Source organism: Anser cygnoides, chromosome 3 (assembly GCF_040182565.1).
Source record: "Anser cygnoides isolate HZ-2024a breed goose chromosome 3, Taihu_goose_T2T_genome, whole genome shotgun sequence".
In the NCBI taxonomy this organism is placed as follows: Eukaryota; Metazoa; Chordata; class Aves; order Anseriformes; family Anatidae; genus Anser; species Anser cygnoides.
The window spans coordinates 21,013,631-21,038,449 of NC_089875.1; the positions used below are offsets into that span (position 1 = coordinate 21,013,631).

General features: G+C 37.0%; 1 protein-coding gene across 1 annotated transcript in view; it reads right to left on the reverse strand.

Annotated features, from left to right (window-relative positions):
* The window catches only part of USH2A (usherin), a 399,816-nt gene that overhangs the window by 94,700 nt on the left and 280,297 nt on the right, over nucleotides 1-24,819 (reverse strand). Inside the window, exons 41-47 of the mRNA XM_013174016.3 lie at nucleotides 23,349-23,683; nucleotides 20,891-21,013; nucleotides 18,035-18,198; nucleotides 15,773-15,982; nucleotides 14,190-14,392; nucleotides 12,212-12,324; nucleotides 5,830-6,022 (exon numbers count right to left, since the gene is read on the reverse strand). Of these exons, the coding sequence (XP_013029470.3) occupies nucleotides 5,830-6,022; nucleotides 12,212-12,324; nucleotides 14,190-14,392; nucleotides 15,773-15,982; nucleotides 18,035-18,198; nucleotides 20,891-21,013; nucleotides 23,349-23,683 (1,341 nt within the window). The remainder of the gene's footprint in view (nucleotides 1-5,829; nucleotides 6,023-12,211; nucleotides 12,325-14,189; nucleotides 14,393-15,772; nucleotides 15,983-18,034; nucleotides 18,199-20,890; nucleotides 21,014-23,348; nucleotides 23,684-24,819) is intronic.

A 24,819-nucleotide genomic window follows, 5' to 3' on the forward strand; every position in this document is an offset into this window, starting at 1 on the left:
TTTGTATAGCTTGTTGCTACTATAAAAAGTACCAAAGCTTAATAACATCTTCAGTCAGGACCCTTTTAACTGCTGATGTTCACACCCAGGATCCATTGTGTATGGAAATAATTAGCCTTTACGTCACTATTTTAATTACATTCTTACTGTACCTGTCTCATTATCTTCAGTGCTCACCTCAGGATGCCAGTAACAACAGAAGGACAGTTTGGCAGCTACATGGACAAGAAAGGAATGCCTTCCCCACCGTACTCACATTATGCTCTCTAATGGGTGAAGCTGGAGTATATTCTCCTGTTAATGGAAGCAAATCTCTACAGATTGTGTGCTATGTGCTCTGTAAGCTGATGTTTGTTTTTAGATTTCAAATATGAATAGAGTTATGGATCACACCCTACTGAAAAGAGAAAGGAAAAGCCTGACAATTTTGGCAGCTTGGGAACACTCAAGCAGCATAGGCCTGTTACTGCAAAAGGCAGCCGTAGGACATAGGGACCCTCCTGGCAGTAGACAAAAGACTGTATTCTCAGCTTTTCTGAAATATTTCACAGAAAAGCCTTTTAAAATTATTTCTGCACTCAAAAAGTGTAAATCCATTCAAGTCTGATTACAAACACCAGGGTAAGGCTACCAGCCAGGGCATTTTATTAGATATTGTTATAATAATTAAGATCTGTAACATTGAAGTAGAACAATGGATAGCAACTAGGAACAAGAAGTACAGATCTGATGCAAAGTTTATTTAGGATAATAGGAATCTTTTCTCAACTTCGTTAGGCTTAATATCAAGTCCATAGGAGCCCATGAATGTGCATGTACACATGTCCCTTGTAGTGAAAATGTCATTTGCTCTTTCAGAGATTCCCAAGATAGCTCTGAGCAAGTTGGTTTATTTACACAGTAGAATGTTTTGTGGAGATACTAACTTGGATCCTAACTGGAGCACACACGTTAGTACAACACTTTGCCCAGCTAATTAGCACTGCCTTTCTGATATAACTGTGCTACTTAGCTGGACCAAATTCAGCCAATGTTTGCTGTAGAGTCTCTGCACCCCTCTCTGCTGCGCAGTGAAAACACACCCTCGTATTCCTATTACTGAAATTCGTGGTTTTTTTTTTTTGAGGGGGAGTGTATTACTGAATACTGGTTTTTGAAGGGGGAGGGGATTATATTTTGGTGATCGCTTACGTAGATAAAAAACGATAACAAATCCCTCCTTTTCTGCAGTTCCTTATAATAGCAAGCTGATGCTGCCAAATTCCATCCATGAATCCATATGAAATATTAATAAACAACCCAAGACACACCTTCAAATTATTTTTTTAATAAAAGGCCTAGTTTTGCTCTCACTTTATACTCCTGGATTCAAGGAAATCGTAAAGGGGCAATTAGACTTATTGTGTCTTCTACACAAATGAGGTGTTTTTACCCTGCTATGCAGCTGAGCTCCACCACAACCATTCTCTCATTCCCCTTTCTCAAAGGGGAAGGGGGAAAAATACAGTGGAAAGGACTCAAGGTTTATGATATAAGGACAGGGAGATCACTCAACAGTTATCATCACAGGCAAAACAGATTCACATAGGGAGATTAATATCATTTATTGCCTATTACTAACAGACTAAAACTGTGAGGAACTAAAAGCAAACTAAAAACACTTTTCCCCCCCATCCACCATCTTTTATGTCCTCCCCATGAATGGCGCAGGGAAACCGGGAATGGGGGCTGCGGTCAGTCCCTAATGCTTCGTCTCCGCTGCTCCTTCACGGTCACTCCCTGCCCCTGCTCCCCGTGGGGTCCCTCCCACGGGATGCCGTCCTTCCCAAACTGATCCTGCGGGGGCTGCCCACAGGCAGCAGCTCTTCAAGCACTGCTCCCACACGGCTCCGTACCACGGGGTCCATCCATCCCCCAGGAGCAAACTGCTCCAGCACGGGTCCCCCACGGGCGGCAGCTCCCCCCAGACCCCCTGCTCCTGCGTGGGCTCCTCTCCACGGGCTGCAGCTCCGGCCCGGGGCCTGCTCCTGCGGGGGCTCTCCATGGGCCGCAGCCTCCTCCAGGCCACATCCACCTGCTCCACCGGGGGCTCCTCCACGGGCTGCAGCGTGGAGATCTGCTCCATGTGGGACCCGTGGGCTGCAGGGGGACAGCCTGCTCCACCAGGGGCCTCTCCACAGGCCGCAGGGGAACTGCTGCTGCCTGCCTGGAGCACCTCCTGCCCTCCTTCTACACTGACCTTGGGGGTTGCAGGGCTGGTTCTCACTCCTCTCCTCTCCCAGCTGCTGTGGCACAGCAATTTTTTCCCTTTCTTAGATCTGCTCTCGTGTAGGTCCAACCAGTGTTTCTCATTGGCTTGGCTCTGGCCAGCAGTGGCTCCCTTTTGGGGCCAGCTGGAGCTGGCTCTGATCTGACATGGGGCATCTTCTGGGCTCTGCTCACAAAGACCACCCCAGAGGACCCCTGCTACCAAAACCTTGCCACATAAATGCAATACAACAAGATGAAATAAACAAATGGAGGAAAATGACAATCTCCTTTATGAGAACTTCACCACTGATTTGTCTATTGGAACTATGTACATACATCTTACCTGCTTTCACTGACTGGTCTACCATCAAATTTGATACGTATGGAAAGAATATCTATGGGGAAAGATGTTTACATATGTAATGAAACTGAACAACAGGCTAAACAAATAACAAGCATTTCCGTTTGTTTGTTTTCCCAACAGTAATTATTACGCCTCATAGAGTACTATAAAGGCAAGAGAAGTTATTCTGTTTTAATGGACTATCAACTCTCAGGAACAGGACAGAGTTCTCCATTTAGTAGGAGAGAAGGAGAAGTTATGAATTTGGTAGCTTCAAATCTAGCCATTTCCAAGAGGATATGTTCCAATCACAAAATGCACCATAACAATTAAAGGTAGTGCAACTTGTTGGCACCTCCCAGAGGGAAGCATAATACAGGTTTGAGGTGGTATTATCATTCCTAGTGGAGATGATTGTCATCTTTACAAGTCAGAACTGAGCCATACTAGTGGATTAGAAAAATGGTGTAATTTCTGCTCAAGAGAAAAATGCAGGACTTCAGCCTCCTTGGCTGAACACAAACAAGTAAAGAACAAAATGAAGAAACACTAGTAAAGCACCCTCTTATCCAGAGAGATGCAGTATTGTATTCTTAAATATGTCCCATTCTGATAAGCTTTTAATACACTTGATTGTTAATTTTCATAGACTGCTGAGATGGCTTCATTTTACCTACAAAATTTTTGCACCCCTGCAAGCAAACTTGAAAGTGCAATTCATTGTGTCAAGAATTTTGTACATTTGCAAAAGGGTTGGGGACTGAGATCTTTGTATTTCAGATTTTTTTTTTTTTCCTGTGCCAAACAAAAGATACCTGCTTATTGCTCTTGATCTGAACATTACTTTAACTCTAAGTGGCATCTTTACATTTGATATATCATTATATCATTTGGTATATCAGTGTTGCTTTTCTTCACTACTCCAGTAGACTGTTGAATCTAAAGTCCACATATACTAGCATAAATACTTGAGCATTATAGCTGGCGTAGAGTGAATGCTGTCCCTGTCCCAGACTAGTGTAAAAGGAACAAGGATATGTCAGAAGCTCTGTAGAAATCTGTTACAGATATTTTAGGTTACTGGTGGGTACACAGAACAAACCAGGGAAAGCATCAGGAGGGGAATTTTAATCATCACTCACAAAAATTACTGCCATGTCATCTTATGTATGAGTGCTTCAGTTTCCTGTGGACCTTCAAGTCTGCTGCCTAACCAAGTAGCACCCACTACTAACCCCTGTCTCTGACTACTAGGTGCAAATAACAAACAGATAAATATCTCTTTGTAATTCCTCATTGTTGTATGAGTATAGTGGTATTCCATTACATCACAGCACAGTTAAGAGTCAGAAATTGTTCAAGTTGGTGATGTGTTTAGAGAATACAAAGACCATTATAGCAAAATGATATTCAATCTACTGGAAAAAAATAGAAAGTCAGGAAACCATAAAAATAGATGGACACTCTCTAAAGCTGAAAGTTACCATAAGTTTGCACAAAGATTGAAAAAGTAAAAAAGGAGAAAAAAACTTCTAAAATTAATCTAATACAAACTCATACACATGCCAAGAGGTCTATTAAAAAGTCTACCAAGCTAAAAAACATGAAATAATTAAATTTACCTTTTAGAACAAGACTCCCTGTAATTCACTTGAAAGGTTTCAGAAACACATTTAGCACAGCATTGCTTTCAAGGGAACTCAAAAGCTAAGGCTGTATTGGCTGGAATAATTTATATTTTGACTTGAACCTCTCAAATAACTCACTTCCTTAATTACTGTCTTGTCTGACAGGGAATCTTGTGAATACATATCGTTTGCCTTGGTCACGGAGCATATGATGATGCTTTTGACAAATAGGGACACTATTTCATTACATTAAATCTTACTTTCAAACTAAGAGTTTTCTACCTCATTTGTCAATAAAAACCATTACAGACTCCTGCTACGCTATTGATCCTACTCCTAAACAGGAACTAATATGAAGATTAACCTGAAAATAGCCATAATTTAAAAATACATCTGACAAATCACAATGGATCTCATTCAGGGCTGCTCATCATTGTCATGTAACAACCACCCACTTGTAGCTGAATCTAAATAGATTTTCTGTACAGAGGAATTTAGTCATTCAGCCAAGGAAGAATTTGAGGGGGGAAAAAAATCATTTTAATGACCATTATTTGCCATGCAGGGTTTTAGGAATAATTCCTCACACAGAGAGAAGCTTTGTAGTTTTACTAGTGTTTTTGAAATTCTGCATATGCCTGGAAACTTTTCTATGGCCTTTATGTGATCCAGTGTGACCACTTTTTGCCAAAGGAACCATATGAAGTACTACCACGTGCTCCACAGGTACCTGAATATTAGAGCTGACAAAGAATCTCCTTTAGCAGTTTACAGTGTGTAAATGTGTGTATAAAGTGTGTATGACATGAAGCTGAGCAAAACTTATTGTTCCAAGTGGGAGGCAAATATACATACAAAGCTCTATGTATCTATATACCCACCATGTAATTTAGCACAATGGGATTATTAGATCAGTAGATCTAATAATTTGGTACTGAGATTCCTCACATCTCCTACATATGATTTGTGAGATTTACTTGGGATCAGATAGAGCCTCATTCCTTGGGATGAACACCTACACAATGCATATGAATCAAAGCTTTCTGAAGGGAAGAAACTTTAGATGCATGCTTGTGACATAAGGTGGTCCACAGACTGGTTGGAAACCTGATGTCCCCATCTAGACCTGGAGTACATTTGAGAGTTTTCTGAAGCACACATTCTGGCTTAGCTTCCTCTGTAGGGAATTTAGTTTGTACATATTAAAAACCACCTTGAAACTGAACCCATGTGCAGTAAACGAAAACAAGCAGGGGATTTGCTTCGAAATTTTACTGTTGCTTCAAACTGAAGTGTTAATCTAAGACAATAATAAATACTAACCAGTTCATTTCTTTTGAAAGGAGGAATAAAGTCAACAGTCTCACTTGTCAGCAGCTGTCTGACAAAATGTTGCTAGAGATTTTTGCACAGCTGTCCCCATATTAAGCTCAAATATCCTCATATGATTTAAAAATATTTCAAGACATGTATCAGAGCCTCATATTTAAAATGTTGAAAGAAGCAAAATCTTCACTTCCCTTCCTCTGACAACTAAGGAGGTTTGGTTTACACACTCATTTCAAAAAGAACAATTCTTATATCACTAACTTAAAAATAAACATGTACCTTCAGCTCTGTATGATAACACTCTTCTCCACAGATATTTTCATGCTTCTTACATTCTAGAGGGATGCACATTCTATTACTTTTGCTGCTCCCTGCTGCTGGGGCACACCTCTTCAATGCTTTACGTAAGAGATCATATCCTAGAATAATGCCATTTGGCTGTCTCGGCGATACCCAGTTGATTTGAAGAGATCTACAATAAGCAGAAAATTAACATCTGTTAGATTATTTAAAGTATTTATGTTTCTGCATATAATTACATTAAATGATTAGCATATAGTAGTTCCACATTATATTAGTTCACATGGAGTGAAGTATTTCAAGTATCCTAAATATCCCTCTGGATGGTGAATTTCACAGCTTCGTTAATAAAACCAAAAGGTGTAAAGTTTGAAAAAAGTATCAATATTTGATAAAACTCTGGGAAAATGAATCACACACATAATCAAAGTCCTTAAAGACTGTAATCAAAGTCTTTCTATTTAAAAGAAATCACGTTCATGCTTCTGAAAACTTTTGTATAATTTTTTTTCTAGCATTTCAACCATTGCAGTTCAGTGGTAGGTGAAAGGATTCAGCATGCTTTCTTGGTGCTGTAGCTAAGTTCTATTGACAAGGCTGGAGGGACCATTCCATCCTCAAACAGGATCCTGGTGGAGGACAGGCAGCTGGGGGACAAAGGACCAACCCCACACTGCAAGCTGTAGCCAGTGCAGCTTGCTCACATTCAGTCACCATTTAGAATAGATTTGCATTCATCTTGCCTTTTCCCTGCTTTTAAAAATATAATGCAAAAAACACACGTTCCTTTGAAATTTATTCTTCAACACATAATTAATAGAAAATAAGAATTAATAACATCATTAAACAGTATACTTAAATATTTTCATTGACAAAATTAGAAGTAAAAAATGCATGTGTTTAACATAATTCTGACTCAGTGCAAAAGCATGACTGCAGCTGTCCACAAAAGACTGTCTGTAAGAATCCTGTTCTTGATTTCAAGTTTGATATTAGGCTATCATCAGTTTAAGGAAGAAAGTATCTTAAGGGAAAAGCTGTGTTAAACTTTAGTATGCTTGTCACTACTAAAAATGTGCAGGTGTTGGCTTCAAAATCTCACTTAAAATTACAATATATGTCTCAAAGGGACATTTGAGACAGAAATTTGCTCTTTTATCATGTACACATTTTACATGGAAAAGTTCATTTATTGCATAATCACTCTGCAATGTTGCGTAAGACATTAATTTCTTACTATGAGTTTCTGCTTCAGCTAGAGAGGAGGAGATCCCAGTGCTACAAGTAGATCAATAGGAGGACTTATAACACTGTATAGCATATATTCAGGCTCCAAATACCTCTTCTTGATCTCCACGTCCCAATTACACAGCCACTGTCAGAATGCCAGTGACATCATAAATTAGCATTAATTTAAAGTGAAAAATGTTACAGTGAAACAGCAGCTGCTGAGATAAACTTTGACATCTTAGCAGAATAAAATAACTGAACTATTATTTCACTTCCCTGAGATATAAACAGAGGAATACACAGCAATAAGCCTTTGAGAACAGGAGTTAATGTCACCTGTGAAGGAATAACTTCATAGGTGACTTGCAGAGGCAGCATTATTATTCCAAGGTCTTCATTTGAACCATAGGTTTAATTCCATATTCCATACATGCCTAGTTTGTATTCACTATATATTCTAACACATGGACTTGAACACACATCTGTGTGCGTGTAAATACACACCCAAATATCTACATTTAAATAATGTAACAGGATTTAACTTAAAAACATAAAAACAGGAAGCTATATTGTAAAAAAAAAAATATATATATATATATCAGAAAAAAAAAAAAGATAAAAAGAAAAGGACAAGAAGGGTAGTACTTCAACCTTTATAAATGCTATTGTAACTCTCTCCTGGTCTTTGCACAGTATAGATCACAGGAGCAAAGAAAGCTCTTCTAGTTATTACTTAGAATAATTTGCTTTCTGCAGGTGTCATTCAGACCCCCAAAGGTATGTTTTCAAAGCATTGTGCAAGTTTTTTCAGTTTTGCAAGCCATATTACCCCCTAAAATAATTTCAAACTAGGCCAGAGAATTGATGCAATTGTTTGAACATTTTCCCTTTTCTGCAGAACTCAACATGTATTTCTTCATTTAACAAGCAATCACTTTATTATTATTCAATGTACAGATACACATTTGGTGTGGAAACAGCTTGTTATCATGTAAAGCTACAGCTGCCCAAGTAAATCATGTGGCATGGAAGTTCACTGCATAGTGCCACTGAAAGGGTAAAACCCCGCATGACCTTTCAATAAAGCCACAACTCTTACGTACTCCCAGATAAGCAGACTCCTTCACAATTTTGTGAATGTTTCAGTTACATCTATACCTTCTGATGTTCGGTACCAATGACAAATTGAGATGGTTTTGAAAGCATCGCAGTAAGAACGATCCATGGCTCAGTTAAATAAAGTAGTAAGGTTTCCATGAGATTACAGATGTGAATGAGTATCTCAGTTTTTTGATAGCTACTGTCTGAAGAAACAGGTGCAGATTTACAGGGACATGATGGGACCTTCAGCATGCAACCAGCTGTACCACGTATGGTGCCCACAGAAAGCACAGCCTAACCAGGTAACTGGGTTCACTGACAAGAACTGCTTCAGACTGCAACACCTACAAGGTGCTACAGCAGTTCCAGATGATAAAGAACAATTTCAAACTGATCAACAAAATTATATTTGCTTTTGGAGCAACAGACCAAAATCCTTTGTTTCAAGCATGTGAGGAAAATCCATTCTGGCATTTCTGGGTAGAAACATTAAAAAAAAAAAAAATCCGTGAAAAATGCCAGTATTTCATGGTTTTGCTATACATTTCAAATACATTTTGATAAACAAGGACAGAACAAGGGGTAATGATTTTAAAATAAAAAAGGGCATGTTTAGATTAGATATAAAGAAGGAACTTTTCATGATGACGGTGATGAGGCACTGGAACAGACTCATCAGAGATGTTGTAGATGCCCCTGGAAATGTTCAAGGCCAGGCTGGATGAGGCTTTGGCCAACCTGATCAAGTGTTAGGTGTCCCTGCATGGCAGGGGGGGTTGGACTAGATGATCTTTAAGGTCCCTTCCAACCCAAACCATTCTATGATTCCATGAAACCAGGGTTAGGAAAGGAAATTCTGTTTTTTGCCTGCTTCAGGTATCAACAGCTTCAAGTGTTCACGAGCCATGAGAACTACTGCTGATTTTTCTCAACATAGTAACAATGTTTTAACCATGAAGATTAAAAATATAATAAGGCCTCATTTTTGAATCTTGAGAACAACTATTGTATTAGTTTTATCAAATACAAAGGTTTAAATTAAAAAATCAAATCAAATCTGAGATTCAATGACTTTAATTTACTGTAATTAAAAAATCACAGGAAAAGCACGAGATTAACCTGAAATTCTTAAGATAGGGAACGTTGCTATTATTAATGACAAGTGGATCAAATACTCTCCTCATCAGGAGATCACATACACTGAACAACTACTTCAGTAGTATTGTACAAGAGTTAACTACTCGTATCACGGACTGCAGTGCTAATATTATTAGAGAAGCAGTATGACAGTACAGAAAGTCAGATAAAAATCATTGCACTTCTATCAATGCTACAAAATTCTTTGATTCTTTCTGTGTCTTGTTTTTCCTAGTAGGGAGACTGATCAGGTTTCCTCCACAGGAACACTGCTCTGAACACTTAAGGGAAAGTGCTATTAAAATAAGTATGCTAGAGAAACCTGACTTTCTGTTTTGCCTGTCCTCTGGATATATCTGATCAGCTTGTCATTGGTTGGCTGAACGTGACTCCACAACAATCTTTCCCAGCATTTCATGTTTATTCACATAGTTATGAATTCGTTTTTTTATCTGTACATTCCAGCAATTTTCCTAGTATGGAAAATCAGACTTACTGGTCTTTAGTTCCCCAGTCACTTTGGAGAAATCCACATTACACTGTCATCTTCCATTCCTGCAGTACCAATACCAAATTAAAAGCCATTTTGCACAGCGCAGTAGTTTGACACTTTCATATGTGAGCTCCTTCAGAACTCCTGATCCAATAGTTTATTACTGTTTTGCCTATTTGTTCTAAAACCTTTCTTCTAACATATTAATTTGAGATAGTTCCTCCACTTCATTCACCCATGCACAGCATCTCATACAAAAACCTCCCTAAGCTCCACACTACTGAACACCAAAGCGAAGAATTCACCAGTGCACACACACATACACCCCGACACACCCTCCCATCCAAAAAAATATAAACAAGACAAGAAACATAAAAAAACAGAACGTGACTTAGGACTTCCATATTGGGTCCCATACTGTTTTCTACTAGAAGTTTGGCATTATAAAATAATAGTTCTAGGACTGTGACCTTTTGTGCCAAGTTTCAGCCTGAAGCTGAATTATTAACTGTAAGGGGTGGAAAAGTAAGGTATTTATAATGGCTCCAGTGGTATAACCTTCATTAGAACAGTCTGGATGGAGCTGCTATCAGAAAGACTTCTAAGAAGTTGGTGGGTGAAATTATAATTTATGTCATGCAGCACCTTGAGGCAAATTTTAAAACAATTATTTGTGAATGCTACAAAGACATTATCCTACAGCATTCTCATCAATAATACAGGCCACTAAACTGATTCAGAAGAGGAAAAAACACTATGATTCCAATTAAAGACAATAAACTGCATGATCTGTATTGTATCTCGACTATCCCATGAGCCTATACTGTGTAAATGCTTTTTTTCTCTGTCTGGTGATAGATATGTATTAAAATGTCCTCTTGTCTACACAAACTGTTTTTTTTTTTTTTACCAAGCTTTTTCTTTTATGGAGGATAAATAAGCAAAATTCATATTCAGCCCACCACCTGCTGAAGCTGTCAGCTGTAGTGTTTGTCATATTTCAATCAAAGCTGAAGCCAGCCAGTCATTTTTATACTGCACAATCCCTACATACTCGAGGACCAGAATTAATGAATTAGCTATTGATTAAATTCCACTCTAGCAAATCCACCGTGGCAAATAAATGAACTACCCGGGGCACGTGTAGGCCATGGCCAGACATGTCCGGGCAATCGATCAGTAGTTAGTATTCTTTTGGGATATAAGAACAGCTGATGATAATATGACATGTAGGAAAAAGCAGTGTAGAAACAGAGTCTGCTTCTGGCTGAGCAGATTATAAAGTAGGAAGGCATTTTTGATCCTTTTGCATTCATGTGTTGTGACATATTTAGTCTATATATAATAGCAGAAACATGCATAAGTGTTTGCAGTACAGACAATACAGACAAAGGCACACATAAGTTAAAGCCAAGGGCAAAAGATGAGATCCTGAATTGAGTTCTTATCATCAAACAAGCTTTGACTATATCTGGATGTGTGAGAGAAAAATAGCAAGCTTAATTTCACCCTTATATGGAGACAAATGCTGAATTCAAGCAAAATGTAGAAATGATAAACAGCAAACGGAAGTCTTTAAGAGACTGGAGGAGCAAATCCATCGTGCTGGCCATTTCAGAAGGCTCAGTTGTTAGATTTTTGTTATTTACAAAAAAGATTTATTTATTTTTTTTCTACAAAAGAAACACTGCTAATGAGCATACTCTACCAGAAATGTAATAAAATCATATGAACAATAACATACACACAGGAGGCTAACTGTTTTATTGTTGGTGTAATTCTGAAAAAATGTGTTAGCAAGCTTTGTTTTAGCCTGTCTTTGGAAGATATTAACTCCTAAAGAATCCCTGAATATGTTATTATTTGGCAGCTTCTAAATACTGCAAAACTGTTACTCCTTTTACAATTAAGAAGTTTGTCCGTGCCTGTGGATTTCATGGATGTGCAGGTTGCAAACAGTGTTTCAACGAGACAGAGATGTGTATGCCTTTTAAGATAACTTACTAATTCTTACTGTTGTGATGGGTGACTTTTTTTTACCCACAATTACTCTGTTTCCGTTATCAGCATCACATTGCTCCCTGAGCATTAATCTCCCTCTTCTTAACTGACAGCAAAATGTGATAATTTTCATCCTCTAAACTTCTTTTAACTACTTCCACTTATGCCTTATTTATTATCCCAGCACAGTGATACCTGAATGACTCTATACAATCAAACAATGGTGAGATTTCTTTAGTTGCTCATTTGGCCAAAAACTCCAAGATCAAATATAATGACCATGAAAAACCTTTACAAGCTGTACACTGAATTCTTTAATGCACCTTATTCAATGCGAGATTGGTCCCCATTCCAGTCACAAATTGATCTGATATATGCCAGCTACCTTCAGCATAGTACCTTGAGCCAATTACGTGAATAATGGGTGCTGCCAGCTGCTTCGGCTCATCTTCCACAGTTGTAATCTGGGTCCTGTTGCTTTTCACACAGGCATACACTGTGCAGGCTTCAATCTGATGAAGAAGAAGGTGAATTTCAAATACTAAGCTGCAGAAATTATTTAACTCTGCTACTTGTTTAGACTTCTCTCTTCACCAAGATTTTCTTCTTTTCTACTTAACAGATTACGTACAGCCAGGAAAATACCATTACTTTGAGATAAGTATATCTATCAGAGATATACCGTGCCGTATCACACTTCCCCACACCATTTTCAAAAAAAAGAGTACACGCAGCCATCTAAAATACCTACTGCTATTCTCTATTAAATTATCATCAACAGTGTTGAAGTGAATTTGTTTGTGTTTTGTAAGCAGAATCTCATACATAACACTGAAAAAAATGTAACTGTCCAACTGTAATAAGATAGGAAGACAATATTGCACTATACTTTGATTTTGGTTCACGAGTAATTCACTTCAGTTTCCTACACGTACCACACATTCTGAAATAAAAATAAGGATATTTTTCCTTAATATCTTCTATTCCTTCATGTCTATGCTGGAAAATTAGGCTAAAGATAAAAACACACATACAAAACATATACTTTGTTATTAAAAATCCCACAGAAATAAAAACTTACTCCTTCCAATTCTTGGGATTAAACTAAACAGAAGTGAAGTCAAATAACAAGTGAAGGATAGTAACATTGTTTCTCTATTGGCAAGGCAGAGGTTATTCAAAATAAGAGGGCACAAAAGAAAAGAAAGATAATGCAGGAAGATTACCACTGAGACGTACATGCATCCACGATAATATTGCTTTCAGGACAAGAAAAAAAAAGAACCAAAACAAAAAACAAAACAAAAACCACTTTGATTTTACCTATCACATTGATGCAAATGTAAGTCCAGTATAAAGACTAAGAAAGTCAAAGAGAAGAATAATTAACATCTCAAGAAACAGAAGGTGGCCACGGTAAATTAATATAGAGGGTCTATAAGTGAGGCAGTACTCTGAATTTGCATTGTTATTGAGAAAAGACAAATGTGTTTCCAAGCAGCATTCAGAAAGTCATATGTGTATTCATGGATGGAGGTTTGCTGTTTCAGAGGGGTTGGAACATAGAAATCTGTTATGGCATGCCTGCCTGTGATGTTTATTTATGGCATGTAGTAACTGGATGCAAATTTTTCAGAGCAGAGTACACATAGTTACTACTAAGTCCTTCTAAAATATAATGCAAACCCATCCTGAACAAAATAGACAAGAATAGTTACAATTAAATGTCAAACTGCATTTCTTGAACACATTAATTCAACTTAAGAATAGAAAGATACCATTTATTATTTTTATACTGCATATAATATTTTGTCTTTCAATAGATATCTGTCTAGAGAGGCAAATATAAAGATAAAGGAAAAAGCAAAGAAAAAATTGTTGTACTTATTAACAGCATAAGAAGTACTACTATGATTTCAACAGCTCTGCTTTTTCCTCAGAACGATGAGGAGAAAAAAAATGATAAAAGGATGACAAATGCAATATCATTATTTCTTCATGCTGATATATTATGCATGCCTGATGTTTCTAAAACAATTGCAATTTTCTTTTAATGAGTAGGAGTAGAATCTTTGCTTCTCTGTAATGTATGTTAGGGATTTGCTAATGTGGTAGCACAGAGCATTTAAGGGAAAGTAAATGGAGTTTTGATGGTTTGAAAAAAAAAATAATGGAAATCTGTGTTATGAAAACAGTACACAGACCTAAAATACACTGAAAATAAATTTATGCCTTGTATGTATACACACATACAAACATCAGTGCAAATATATGTCTGTGTATGTAAAGAAATTCATATAACAATATTCACCTTGGAAGTACATAAATATTATGTAAAATCAAAGTATGTTACACAACACAGAAAAAATATTCTAACCTGTATATTGTATACAGTGAATGGAGACAAATCTGCTAAAAGAAAGGACCCAGGCTCGTTCATTCCAGTCTTGTACTGCTTATTATTTACATAGATAGAGTACTCTGTGACAACACCATTCGGGTTTGAAGGCAATGTCCAGATGACACGTACAGCTGTACTGTTGATGATGACAACCTCTGGAGGGAACATGCCCTCAGGCTCTAGAAATAAAGGAAGAAACTGAATAAACTCCAGCTGTCTCTGCAAAAGCACTTGTTTAACCAAATGCAGATTAGTATTTAGGTTTAGCAAAGGGTTCACTGCTTATCTGCTTTCCTCTGATGAAGTTATCACAGTCTGTAGTCTTCTGTAAATTGGCTTATTATACTCTCAGTTAGAAACCATGAGAGCTGATGGTAAAATGCTTTATACCACCAGCATAGTGTCAATCATCAGTGGTATGTGGCCAGTGAGATATGATGATAAATTATTCACCCATCTGCACTGCCAACATATAAACATTATTTTTATGTCTCCCCGAATCCTCCAATCTTAAAAAAAAAAAAAAAAGAGAGAAAGAGAGAGAGAGAAACAAAGCATTTTGCTTTTAAAGGAAAACCTGAGACCAAAATACCTTATGTCTGGTGGAACGTGACGTTATCAGCCTCAGAGCTGAAGCAAGATGAAGCAATATGTGATATTGTCATTATGTAAATGGATTTGAATGTTGATTACTATAGGTAATGATGAAGTCTAACACTTATTTAAAAAAAAAAAAAAAAGAAACCTCCCTTAGCGTTAAATTACATAATTATCTAAGCATGTCAGAAATAACCATGCAAAGACCTATTTTTATCATAAGAACCCATCTTTACCAGTTGAAAAATTGCCCTTACAATCGATTCTATTTTATAAACAAAAGGTGCTGACCTTTGGCATCACAAAGGAAATGGAATCCTCACTTAAAGGGCTTTGCTAATGACCTGGAACACTTGCTTCTGAGGTAATGATATTATAATGTTTATAATGAGACTTTATAAAGCAAAAAGATTAGAAAGACCATTCTGAACACATTTTAGATTTACTTCTTTTTTTTGTTCTTGTTCCTCACCCCTACTCCTTAACGCACATGCAGTTGCTAACTGGCATAGAAATGACTCATAAATAATTTTTTTCAGGGGTTAAAGTTACACCTAGTGTTTCTGGTGGCTCAGGAAAGGTCCCATATACGACTGTCATGTCAAAAGCACATCGCTTCACAGAGCAAATATTTTTAAAAGAACATTAATTGTTTTTAAATTCCACCATTTATTGATATGAACTCAGTTCCAAACTTAGTATACGCAGACAGGAGTATGCAGGAGAAGATGAGAACAAAGTGGGTTAATATCTGCTATTAGAGCTTTTGCTTCTGTCTCAGTGGGACCCTTTATTGATCTACCACATGATGACAACCAGCACTTAAGCATTTTAGCGTTTTAGCCCTTTTTCCTCTTATACCGGAAATTTTATAATGGAAGGATGACTGATCTTAACCCTAACAAAAATCAATCAATTTCATTCTCAGAGTTTAAGCCAAGCTGCATTCAGGGCTAACCAACCTCCATCTGAGGTAGTCACATGCACAACTTCACTGTTGATGCTGTGGGCTCCATTAAAAACTTGAAAAAATATCTGATATTCTGTGTTGGGCTGCAAGTCACCTATGACTGTATAGTTTTTATCAGCCTGAATCCTCAGAGATCTTCTATCAGCAGTAGAATTCAAGAAGAGGATGTAATACACAACATCTCCTTGCAAGTCTTGTAGTGCTGAGAAAGGAAAAACATTGAGACATCAACTAAGAAATATTCAGTCAGCCAGTTTCTTATTCACAACATTTATCTTGAAAAGCAAATTATTATGCAGAGTCCCTTACTGTAAAAAAAAAAAAAAAAAAAGAGAGAGAGAGAGAGAGATTCCATCAAGTGTTTTTAATGTCCTCCCACACACCAATAACCACAGGTACAGAATGCTCTTCCAAAGTGTCATTAACGGCCCATCATCCTAGCCAACACTGGGAAAGCCTTCTTTCTCTAAATCCTCTAGTGACAATGGTAGAATCTGTAAGTAAACTCAGAGGTGAAGATTGCTAGCAGTGGTGCATAGATCCTGTAGCTCGCCACTGCAAACGGATGTCTTTTACCTCGATAGCAGGAAGAGCATAAAACCTTGCCCTATGCCACTAGTTCAAGATGGGGAACTCAACTTTTTCTTTTTTCTTTTTTTCTTTTTCCCTTCCTGCCCTGCAAAGTACTGTATTCCAGTTTTACTGCTCTAGCCATGGGAAATGAACGTTCCATTCAAATTTACACAGAAAGCCTTTTGGCCACAGTGAAAATGGAAATCTACATGCTGTTATTTTAGAACAATCATGATACCATGTACATATAAATGTATCATACCCTCAGAAGCATTATATTCATGGGGAAAAAACCAAAAACAACAACAACAAAAAACTAATATTTCTTTCTGAAGTGTGTTTTTACCCAGTAGTAGCTTCTCCTGGGAAGGGAAGAAAAAACGGTACCATTTTCTGGTTATGCATGGAAGGACATTCATTGGTCTGAGCTAGTTGCTTCTCCATTTCAGTAACTCAGTTGTAGTCTGTTATTTTATCTATCCTTTGTCAAATAGTTTAAATTTAGGTCTGATCAAATGCAACTGCTTTTCCAGTAGGCACCAAGATGAAAAAAATAATTGTGATAAAAACTTCAAGTACTAAAACATTGCTTTAGATGACACGCTGTACCAGTCAACAGAACTCAACTAACTGGAAAATAGAATAGCACTGTTAAAAGCCATAAGCAGACTTATTTGCAGATTTAATAAACAATTTTGTAACAAAAAATCTTAATGGAGTGATGTATTATTTTTATTTAGGTGGCACAGATAAAAAGAATAAAAATAATTAAAAGACCAAAAGACTCCAATACATTTTCCAGAAAAATAAAGATAGCAAGGCAACTTCTATTATGGACTCCCAAGCTCCCAGAAAAAAAAAAAAAAAAGAAAAAATATATTTAAAAATTAATATTACCAAAAAAGGAAACATGAGTATACAAAATAGTTAATGTGATTATTGTAACATACAAAGTAATTAAATATGTTTAGGTTTTCTAGTGATGAATGGCCCTGCCTTGGCATTTAACCTTTGTATTCATAAACATATTTGGAGGAAATTTCTAAAGTATGAATGAAAATAAAACCAGATTGCATTACCTACATCTAGAAGGTCAGAGGTTTAGATTACTAAGGTAATGAAACTTCAGTGAGCTGCTTCAGATCTATTACATTTGTCAGTTTTTATAAGCATGCTTACTTCAGGCATACAATTATAAAATAAAGAGACTACATTTGTTGCAATTCACCACCCAGTCCTTATAAAATCATTTGCATGTAAGTCATGAAGAAATTCCCCACTGCTGTATTTAGCAAACCAGCTAAAGAAATTGGCTGAATTCATTTTAAGGAGCAGAGCAAAAAGACAGAGAAAGAGGATTCTCTCATCTGAAGGAACATATATGTAAATTTTCATACAAAGAGATGAAATACATACAGGATTTTGCGTACTACTGTATAGATTTCTCTGCATTAACTATTTCTTCACTTTCACTATTCTCATTCCACAGAAATACCATATAATAAATACAAACATGACTGAGAAATAGCAAAACAGGCACCTTTCTTTCCTCTCCTTTCAAGGACACTTAGCTGCATTATAAATCAAGACAGGGACTGTGTTTCCTATGAGAGTAAGGCAGACCAACTAAGTGATGGCAGGTTAACATCTAGTTACTGGAATAAATACTAAGCACACTTACTTGGTTTTGACCATTCCACTTCTACAGCAGTATGATTAACAGCACGTGCAATGAGGATACTTCCTTTCTCTGGTAATCCTGCTAATGTAGTAGCTATCACTTCTTCACTTGATGTATATCCTACCTCGTTGTGCACTATGAGCTTGTACTCGTATGTTGTGTACCTAAGACATTTTAAAAATATTTACATTGAACAAAAAAATGCAGATGCAGAAAAAATTTGCTCTAACACTTCTGTCTGTGCCGAAGTTTTGCTCTTTCTCCCCCCACTCCACCCCCCAGAAAACTGCAGCTGCATGGCTTGCACCAATGAAGGCTCTATAAGAGCTGTCTACTTTTTTTTTGGAAATAATTCAGGACCATTAACATGGTAACAAAAATAAAGCACGTTATTTCACTTCCTCATAGTTGTAGCTTCTGAGGTGTTGAGAGATTATAGCTCAATTCAATATGTAATTACAGCAGTGGCAACCTGCCAAAATTTGGATCAGAATTTAATCAAATGAGGCTTTTTTCCTCTTTTGGGAAACCCGTTGATTTTAACTTGCAGAGTCTCATTTGTAAAAGTGATTCACCACACAGCCAGGACTCTCCCACTGAAAAAAAAAAAAAAGAAAAAAAAAGAAAAAAAGGCATCTAATAATGCAAATCTGTTTAATAAAGTAATTTTCTTCAGAACTGTGGATATTCAACTTACACAGATTTTTGAATACTACATGTATATTTAGTAAACTAAGTGACTGTCACTCCATAATTTCTTCTCTAACTCAAATGATATATTAATGTATTTTAAAGGAGATTTCATAATCTCGAAATTGTTTTCACCATAAGAACCCTCATACAAAACTGCACAATCACAGGAACACGATAACAAATTTTTGCTGAAGCTGCATCACTGGAATAACTGTCTACAGACACAATAAAGGAACTGTAAATATTTAACATTTAGAGACTTCTCTACAAAAAGAAGTCACTTTATATTTACTTTTACTTTTTTTTTTTTCTACAGAACCCTACTTTATGCACCCACCCAGCCTGACTTTCGAAAGAGCTAAGCTTTACCAGTTCTACTGAGAAAAAAGGAAACTAATTGGAGCTCACTAGCTCCCACTGTAATAACCATTTTTTGAAAAAAGTTGACAATATAAATTGTGAACACACCCCTTGTGAACATGTAATATTTTCTTGGACATTGTAGTGCAGGTGTAATCAAAAAGGAGTAGGATCTAGTCTTGCAGATTAAGGATGAGAATTAGAGATTCAGTTTTGGATCCACATTTCCAACAATGAAAATAGAAGACATTTGGCTTAACCTATTAGAAATGAAAAAGCCATTTGAAGCAACCATTATCAAAATAGACTTCTGGCTGGAATATAATAAAAATTCACTTATTCTGAAACATGCTTGTAGTATGTCACAAACACAAACATGTAAAATAGATGCTGATATACAGATTTTCTTCAAGTGAAAAATGAGGCTTCATTCTCTCTGCAGCATCTTCTCTCCAGCCACAAATTCCTCCTGAGTTGTTGACTGCAGAAACACAGCTGCAGCTGCAGAACCCTCTCCAAAAGAAGCATTCAGGTGTGTCCAAGTGTTAAGTACACTTTTCTGGCCATAGCTCATGCAACCTAAAAGGTCCTTGTGCCTAAGGACTTGCTACTGTTCCCTGTGGGAACTTACTGCCCGCTCAGAAGTGCTAGCATAAGTGCTGCATGCCTTAGAGAAGACTGCTGAGAAGAGCTAAACTAAAAATAAACGAAACTCCATGTAGAATTTCAAACGTGGTTTAAGAAAGAAATGGACAGTTGTGCAGGATTGGGTTAAAGAATGGTTCCATGATCAGTTATTGCAGTGGATGAAAATGAGCATGACTTCCAGCAAACTGTCAGTGCCAAGCCAGAGGCAGTAGTCCTTGGCTTGGTTCAGCCTATACTACACTCAGAAGTCACATTCTGTGGGTTCACGTCATGCTCAGGAGGGATGCTCACGCAGCTCTTATAAAAGTAGAAGCTATCTGAGGGGCAGTGGTTGATATGCAATCCTCATAAAGCATGCCAGCACACAAACGCAGAGAACACACACATTCTCAAACCCTCCATGAATGCTTTCCCAAGATTTTACCCACAAAAAAACAATGCAGAACCTGTGTTGCACCATCCATTAGAGATTCCTAATGTGAACGTTTACTTGTTTTAGAGGTGGTAGCTTTGATTTTGAGATGGGGAAACTAAGGCTAATCTAGAACAAATGCCCTGCTCTGTACCCCACAGTAGGTCCATAACATCCTGAGAAACAGAAGCCGCCCTCCATTTCCCTACTCTTAACACTCTGCATTTAACTATAATGAAGCTAACACAAAGCTGACCTTAAATTAGATCTGCTGAAAGTGCATTAAATACTCTCCCTGCATTTGGAGATATTAAGGCAATCATTAAGTTGAACTGGTAACAGAAACAGTGTTGAAACCAAGTTTCAAATGTATTCCAAATAGGACTTCTCAGTCATTCTGCCTGTGCTATGATTTTGCCAAATCTAGGCGTATGTACACATCTAGGGCGTATGTACACATAAGTGTAAATGGTTTGTTACATGAGTATGTCAGTGTTAAAATTTCACATGACATTTATTTTCATTTGATTTTTAAAGCAATACAATACATGAAAAAGTCAAGAATGTCAGAGTAATAATAAATCCCTGCATATTAGAATGATTAATAGCAAAGATGGTGACAAAAAATATTTCATTACATAATTAATATGTTCACTACATAAAGACACAAGAAATACTTTGAACTATTAAACATACACTATACAAAATGCCAGCATTTGTTTTTATAGTTTTTGTAATCTCACCTGCTAAGACCCTTATCTTCATAAAACCACTGAGTTCCTGAGTAAATATTGTGCCACAGATTTAAATCTTCAGGGGGATTTGATGCAAGTGGTTGCTGGATTTTACGTCTCAGGAGCTCATATCTAACACAAAAGACAAGCAGAACACCAGGATTATCTCAACTAATGTTATTACACAAAAAAAAAAAAAAGAAAATACCAATTTTTTTAAAGCCACACATTATTTTGTTTTCACAGCTGTAAACTTTCTGAGATAAACATTCTTTTTAATGTTTCATGATTTAAAACATTGAGTTACTTAAACTATGAAAATGGAAAATGAGCACTTTTATTTGAAAGTATAAATGTATTTAATAATTCACAGATTTCAAACTTGTGGAAATGCTATCAACATCAAGTCCAAATAGCCCAGTCACAGTGCCTTACAGAGACTTGACTCATGCCTCCTGATATGCACACACTGTTCCAGAATATGAAATGACAACGTCTCTTGAAAATATACTGACATATATAGCCTTGTTATAGTAGCAAGATCATCTCCAGTCTGATGAGGAAACATTGGGCAGTATCATTCCGGATTTGAGACCCCAAATTACCCAAGTATTTAATAGGTACTGCATTCAGTGGTTAGTTTTTGCTTCAAAAGCAGAAATCAGATGAGAAGCTCTCTTACAAGAGAGCTGAGACTTCCTATGCTCCATGGAAACTAGGACATACACATGCGACTTCCAGCTAACTTTCCCCCTTAATTTGGGGAAATAACCCTCAAGAGGTACGAACAAGCATTGTGTCACTGACCTCAGTGATGATATACAAAATTATTATTGTATCAGCTGGGAACATAACCACAGAAATCAAATAAAAAATAATTGAACTGCACCTTCATCAAAATATTCAGATTACTTTACACCCCAAGCACAACTTCACGAGTGGTTCATCAGTGGTCAACAGAATCCAAAGACAGAATATTACAATTTTATTAGGAATAGTCCTAGCATATTCTAATGTAATTCATAGACAAGCCATTTAAAACATCAAAATCTTTTTTAACATTGAATGGTGATCATGTGTAAATCACCCCCACTGGCAGCTGCTGCTGCTATTCTGCTTGCAGAGTAGCAGACTTCTTGCTCCGTCATGCTGTACAGAGCAGCTGCTTCCGTGGTTCTTCTTGTTGAGGGCAGCATGGCACACCATGAAGGAAATGAAGTCTGCAAATGTAGGTCGTGCTGAATTACTTGAGTAATCTATGGTAAAATGGTCATGTTGTTAACTCCAGAATAACAGAGACTGCTTTTCAAAAACTTTCATTTTTTTTTCCTCTGTAGAGCAATCACTTCTTTCAGTTGTATTGTGCCCTAATTAAGCCTGAAGAGTCAAGCTACTGTGGTATAATATAGGCAACTGAAACAGCATTACAAGAATTTAAGAATTACAAGATAATTATTGAACCCATCGATACACTTAGAAGAGAGCTACTAGCCAGCACATATGGCCTACAGAGATGTAAGTCCATGCACAATGTTTCACAATACCTTAAAGCACTAGACTGAAGGATTTGACTTTTTAAAATTATGCATAAATGTATAAAGATATATTTATCTTTCTAAATCTTCATGCACTCAAATCCATTTTTTTTTGTTTGTTTTTTACACACACACACACTCAGTAATTGATAGATTCAAGCCAAGACCCTCATCCCATTGTTCTACGAAAATCTCGGAGGAGATGCTTTATTCTAGTACCTGTGGAGAAATCCAGCCTGCTGTACCAAATACTTTCTTCCTGTTCCCATTTTCAGTTCTGACCAAGAACCTGTAGCACTTTAACTTCTTCAACTTTCTCATGAACTCTCACATTCACAGCTTCTTAATCAGTTTCATTTTGAATTTTTTTTTTTTTTTTTTTTTGCTGCATCACACTACCAAATGGTCACTTTCGCTTTATCTGGACTAGCTCACACAGAGTATTGAGCATATGTATGCATTAAACATTTATCTTCACAGAGATCTTATGCTTTTCTTGCCATTTCGCTAGTGAAACGTGCGGCTTCAGCTCACCACCAGAAAGTGGCTGATCTTACAGCCCAAAACAGCTATGCCTTTGCAAAGATCCTGGGCTTGTTCCTTCTGTCTCTTCAGAGAGTCTGGCTCTTCAGCACCAGTCTGAAAGACCTGGAGGATTCTTGAACGTGTTCTGAAAAGTAAATTCCACAACACAGATGCCACAGGTGCTCTAAATATTCCTGAGTCTTCTTAAATTCAAAATGATTCAAAGTTCACCCTGCTCTATCTCCAATTTCTGTTAAGTCCACTCATGGACTCCTGAATCCTAAACAGCTTCAGAAGGTCAGGAGAAACTGAGATCACATCATCAAGTTTGCATTGCCCAGCATTTTCTAAGTCAGACTTAGGTATGGAGAAGAAAACTGTCATCTCATCTGCAACTAAAAGCTTACCTCAGACGAGGACCATTTGGCCTTAGTGGTGGTTGCCAAGATAAGGCGATAAAGGACTCACTGATTGGCGTCACAGACAATGGACTAACGCCCTGAGGAACTGTTGAAGGTGTAGTTACACTGGAAGGTAAACTCTCTGTGCAGCCTCCCAGAAAGCCATCACCTCCAGTACAAGCTATTAGAGTAACTGAGTAGTTTGTGTAAGGTATAAGATTAGTCACCACATGACTTAATGTTGATGAAGTATTTCCAGCAATGACAATTCGTGGATCAGGCATGCGAATCTCATAGTTAAGGATTTCGCCATTCTGTATCAGAGGTGGTTTCCATGAGACCTGAAGGAGGAGAAAACACAAACAATGGACTTCTTACAGCCAGAATTCAGAAATACAAACATGACGTGCTAAAAACAGTCACAGTCGTGATCTCAAGATGGATGTCTTTTATTTCTTCATCAAGACAGACCTTTCCCAGGTATCTGAGATTTGATTTTTGAAGGGACATCAGTTAGAAATCTAACCTTTAATTTTAGTGAGGGTTGCAGTAACAGTTGTGGCCATTGAAAATCTACTACTGAGCTTCACCAGTAAAACTGGAGTACTCTAAAGTCTTTGAGGTGTTCCGATACATTAGCAAAAATACATTGTTCATCATAAATATCACTGTCATTTCTTTGCTTACAATGTATTGCCTGGTGTGCTCATCTATTACTGGCAGAGTAAAAAGAAATCTTATTTAGTATTTGCATAATTTTCAGAAATGCGTAATTGCATTAGCTCCTATGAGAGCTAGGACTATCCACACTTTTTATATGATGAAATTTCCTTTTTTCCCTTTTATTTTTCAGTAATAAATTAAACTGGTAACTATCATGCAAATAACAGACAATTTCTTCCATTTTTAGAATTATTAAATTATTTTGAGAATGCTTATGCTGCTATACTTAGTATGGTTTCATTTTGATTTATTCTTTTTTCAAATGCATTTTAATCTATATATTATTCTTATCAATTCCAGTGAGGAATCATACTCAAATCATTGTACTATAAACTGTGATAAAGTGCAATTCTTTTTAAAAATCTTTTAGCCACTGTATCATGACAGAGGGGATTTCAGACTGATACAATGAGGACATGTAACTGTATTAAGAAACTCAAAGTTTCATAAAGTTTGTATAATAGCAATTATTAGTCCTTCATCCTATAGAACTCTCTGTGAAGGAGGAATAGCAGTTTTCCTTTGCTAACCCTGTGACTGTTTTCCTTGCTACTGACCCAGTCATCTGTAACAACTGCTGCCTCTTTCCTCCTAGGCACAGGTTACTTAAGGATTGAATCCAATAATGCAAAGAACATAGAAGCAGACAACACCTAGATGAATATATGTGAAGAATAAAAGTAACAAATATAACACTGAAGTGGTAAATAGCAATACCAAAATACTTCAGGTTGAACATTTTCATTAATTCTCT